General features: G+C 37.5%; 1 protein-coding gene across 2 annotated transcripts in view; it reads right to left on the bottom strand.

Moving 5' to 3' along the window:
* Positions 1-285: 285 nt before the first annotated feature.
* The window catches only part of LOC119598308 (serine/arginine repetitive matrix protein 5-like), a 22,184-nt gene continuing 17,469 nt past the window's right edge, over positions 286-5,000 (bottom strand). For both annotated transcript variants that reach the window (XM_037947969.1, XM_037947970.1), the window contains exons 7-11: positions 4,032-4,175; positions 2,843-3,043; positions 2,248-2,343; positions 1,548-1,769; positions 286-1,132 (exon numbers count right to left, since the gene is read on the bottom strand). In XM_037947969.1, the coding sequence (XP_037803897.1) occupies positions 1,095-1,132; positions 1,548-1,769; positions 2,248-2,343; positions 2,843-3,043; positions 4,032-4,175 (701 nt within the window). In that variant the 3' untranslated portion in view covers positions 286-1,094. The remainder of the gene's footprint in view (positions 1,133-1,547; positions 1,770-2,247; positions 2,344-2,842; positions 3,044-4,031; positions 4,176-5,000) is intronic.

The following is a 5,000-nucleotide window of genomic DNA, read 5'->3' as shown; positions in this document are numbered from 1 at the left end:
AGGGGGAAATCGACCTCTGCAGTCTATATAAACTTACATAAATACAGTAGATTTTCTTTTAATAAATGAAAATGGGTGCGTATTACGTGCTCGTGGTCATTTCGTATCATCACACCTGAGTTAATATTACATATTCCTAGGCTTTCTGCGACACTAGTTTGGGAAACCATTGCTCTCCACTGTCAATAGAACAATACAGGTTCAAGTTATCAGTTGTCATTCAATATATCAGTCGTGGAAATGAGCATTAATAAACATCCATAGGGTAAAGGGGAAAAAAAAAAGTTTTAAAAGTGTATATGATCACTTTATTTGGCACTAACCTACATCACAGGTATGTCGGTGTTTGTTTATACTATTTGTTATACAACCACACCAGTTTTATTATTTATTCTCTATTCCTTAACACTAATACAGACTTCGAAGTCACACTGCTAAAATGCTTCTACAAACACATATCACTTAATTACATGGCACATAAGAGCAAATATATAAAAAAGACTATATAGCGTACACGGGGCCAGAAAGCGTGCACAAACAGCGGTTAGAAATGATGGCAAAGATATAACATGGATGTTAGTATAGCTATTCGTTATGGTGATGTGCATGTAAAGAACCAGCTATGATATTCTTACTTATCTAAATATGAAGGCAATTATATATGGATAATTAAAATCTTCGTCTTTCATGTACACCGAGATCTCAAAGCCATGTATCCCGCGCATGTTGAAGTTCTTTTTTTTCTTTACTAAAACAAAAAATGAAGGCAAAACATTCCTAACACTGTCCATTTTCAGCTCTTTTAATCTCTAACGTATTCATGTGAATCATCATTTCCGTATGTAATTTGTAATTAATAAAACAAATATTAAAAAAAACAACTCAACATCTTGTAAACATTTTTTTTATGAATCCTCATTTTTCATATACATGTAATTCAAAGGAAAAAATACAACCAAAGAAATGTACAAGTAGGCCTACTATCGAAGGCCTATAGTCTATACGTATCCTTTCAAATGAACCTTCAGCAATTTGATTTTCTCTACTTTTTAACAAGCCAACATGTGGATTATAACATGACGTCTACGTTATTCTCACAGCCAAATTCTTCGTCTCACAGTCTTGCCCGATCCTGAAAACAGAATTTTTTTTAGTAGCCTTTTTAGGGATAATAATGGTAAGTATTTGTTTTATCAGAAAGAACGAGGAAAGAAAAGAAAAAGTTATGTCAATTTATCTGATTTGATTTAGCTTCATTGTATGGGTGTGAACTCTCTCTCTCTCTCTCTCCCACCCCCTGTCTCTCTCTCTCTCACTCTCTTTACATCTATATCTATATCTATATCTATCTATATGTATGTGCACACACTAGACACTAGATACTACACACACACACACACACACACACACACACACACACACACACACACACACACACACACACACACACACACACACACACACACACACACACACACACACACACACACACACACACACACACACCACCACCACCGCCACTGCCAAACCTCCATCGGACTACTCACGCCTTCTGCACCAGCGGCCAGAGTAACCGAGCTCGCACTCACACATGGACCCATTGCAGGTCCCATATTTGCACCTCCTGGAACAGCGGCTGTTGTTCAGGGCGTCGGTGCCCAGTTGTCCCATCACGATCTCGCAGTGGTCGCCAGCGAAGCCATGGGGGCAACGGCACTTGTTCACGTCACGGCATCTTCCTCCGTTGATGCAAGGGATGACACATTTGCCTGTGGGGAGTTGAGGGTGGGGGCTTGATCGGAAACTATAATGATGGTGGTGATTAAATGCGTAATGTAAGCATAATTATGAGGATGATATCAGTGATAACACTTATATGTAATAATGGTGATGATGATGATAATGGCAGTAAAAAATAATATCATTATATACATATAATAGTAGTAATAGTAATGATAATGGTGACGATGATGATAATATTGATAATAACAATGATACTACTACCACTACTACTACTACAACTACTAATGACAAATTGTCACGAATTATGCAGTAATTCTTGTGATTAACAAACTTACTGTGCAAATTACATAAAAAACATATGAACTCTTTAACCTAACGTATTTTTATAAAACACTATTTTAAATCCTACTAAATAAAAGGTATATTACCCTCCCATATTCTAAAGAGCAAGGATTCATCATTTTACCAAATATGAAACCGAGTTCAACTCCGTCACCAACTTACTAAATTCACATCTGTTTCCATAATAACCTCGAGGGCATTCGCAAGTATCCTTCTGCACGCACTTGCCCCCGTTCTCGCACTTGTCACGACAGATTCCTGCGAAGTATAGAGGGTGAGGGGAATCCAACTCCAATCGTGCGTACTTAAACACGTATAATGTATCAGGGCTTATGTTATTATATGAGTAATAATCAGCCATAAAGTCCCATGTGTGTGTACTTATGATACGCTATCGTATAAGATACAATACGTTATAAGACATTACACGCGTTATCACTATCAGTTAAAGTAAGTTGTTATATGAGATCTTATATAAGCTGTAATATGACAAGACAAGCTACTTTACTAGAGTACAATAATACTTAACTACTGCAACTATATTATGATACTATTGCATAGATACTATTATAATATGATACTGTAATTAGGAATTTAATTTAATACTACACAGGAATTCTATAATATATAATGTAATCAATAACACAAAAACAATTATACAAGCCATAAGACAGAAAATAATCTTGTAAATTACCCTTTAAAGTGCCCATATTCATCGCCTTTAACACGAGAATCCAACCTCAAAGCAGGTCCTTACCTCCTTCACAGTGACGCCCTTGGAAGCCAGGGGGGCAGGAACAACGCCCCGGTGTAGTGCAGGTCCCCCCGTTCATACACTGGGGGTAACAGAGGGCCGTGTTGCAGTACTGGCCCATGTACCCTTCTGGGCAGAGGCAGCGCTGGTCCACGTCGCATACCCCGCCGTTCTCGCATTTCTGGTCACATTCTGGGTCGGGTCCTGTAGAGTGAGGCGAGAAAATGAAAAGAAAAATGGAGGCTTGGAAGACAACAAACACTGATACCTAAAATATATTATGGTATTTCTGGACAATGAGCATTTCCGAGAATGATAGAGAGATAGATAGATAGATCGATAGATATATAGATAGACAGATAAATAGACAGAGGGAAAGGCGGCGACTGTTGTCAAGGCTGATAAAGGGGAGCACTAGGCTAAGACTTGGAGGGCAAAGACCACAAGAACTATGTCGAGCAGTGTCTAAACCTAGCAGTCTGTTAACAGAAATCTTACGTCAAGGCTTCCAGAGGCAAGAGATACGGTAAGTCAGTTACATATTCCTCGGAGGGACTTGCCACTTCAATCCCCCCTTAGCTATGGAGTAATAGGTGTTTTGAACGGTCAGCGCAAACACAACAGGAAGAAAATCAAACGAAAAATATCAACCTTAGTAATTTTCCCCTCTGTGTCACAAAACACGTACAAGGAAACATAATTAATGTCAAAGATGGTAAGGATAAAGAAAATCAACATTATACTAACTCCCAATTTCATGTTCTTGAATCCAGAATGACCAACTTTAGCATTGTTTTGGATGGACAGATAAAGAGATAACAGGATAAAAACAAAATGGAAATATATAACTACATCAACTGAATTATGCCAAAATTTAAAATAAACAGACAAGACAAATAAATAGACAGAAATATGGAGACATAAATAGATATCTTACCTGATGACATACAGTTGAAAATACTAACCAGATTATCTAAACGACGCTAAGATGAGAAAGGGGAGAAAAAAGTAATCATACAAAGATAAAATACATTACTTACATTTTCCTATAATACGAAAATCCCCCCCCCCCCCCCCACCGATAAGACGGATAAATAATAAACAGACACGAAGGGAAACAAAGACACGAAGGTAAAGAAACAGCAAATGTGAACCGCATCATCCAAATAAAGCAAAGACTCACGAGGCTCACCATGCTGGGTACACTCCTTCCTGAGTTGGAGTCTCAGTGGCGTCCCAGGGAGAGGTTTCCCCTTCATTGACTGGATCAGCAGCCCGATTCCAAAGGTGGCCACTCCGGATGCATTCCCTGTGCACTGGATGTTGATCGTGAACACTGGGTGAAGGGGCAGAAATAAAGGGTTTTTTGATCGTGAACACTAATGAAGGGGTAAAAATAATGTTTTCTTTTATCGTGAACACTAATGAAGGGGTAAAAATAATGTTTTCTTTTATCGTGAACACTAATGAAGGGGTAAAAATAATGTTTTTTTTTCGTGAACACTAATGAAGGGGTAAAAATAATGTTTTTTTTATCGTGAACACTAATGAAGGGGCAGATATAATGTTTTTTTTTATCGTGAACACCAATGAAGGGGCAGAAATAATAGGTTTTTGATCGTGAACACTAATGAAGAGGCAGAAATAATAGGTTTTTGATCGTGAACACTGGTGAAGGGGCAGAAATAACGGGGTTTTGATCTAAGACAGTCATCGAGGGAAAATGAAGAAAAAATTGTGTTTATGATTTAAGGAACATCGAAGGAAAATGTATATTATCAAAGCAGATTCTACGGATTTTTTTTGTGCTCTAAATAAACATCGAGGGGGAAAAATGTCTTGATGATCTAAACCAATAATCTAGGAAAGGACCTCCCCCCCCCAAAAAAAAAAAAATAATAAATAAAAAAAAAGACAGGGATAAAAAAAAAAGATATATGCCAACATCGAGGGGAAAAATCAATTCCGAAAAAAAAACTTCTATGCCACCAATAAAGTCTTTTTTTATGCCTTTTATACACACTATAAAATGTGATGTAAATATACCTACAGGCTCTATATTACTATTTTTACCTGATAAAAAAGTCTGTTCTTCAACTTTTTTTTTTTTTTTTTTTTACCTCTCTCTCTCTCTCCCATTCTCCCTCTCTCCTCCCTCCTT

Source organism: Penaeus monodon, chromosome 41 (genome assembly GCF_015228065.2).
Source record: "Penaeus monodon isolate SGIC_2016 chromosome 41, NSTDA_Pmon_1, whole genome shotgun sequence".
Classification (NCBI taxonomy): domain Eukaryota; kingdom Metazoa; phylum Arthropoda; class Malacostraca; order Decapoda; family Penaeidae; genus Penaeus; species Penaeus monodon.
This window is presented reverse-complemented; position numbering and strand designations above follow the sequence as displayed.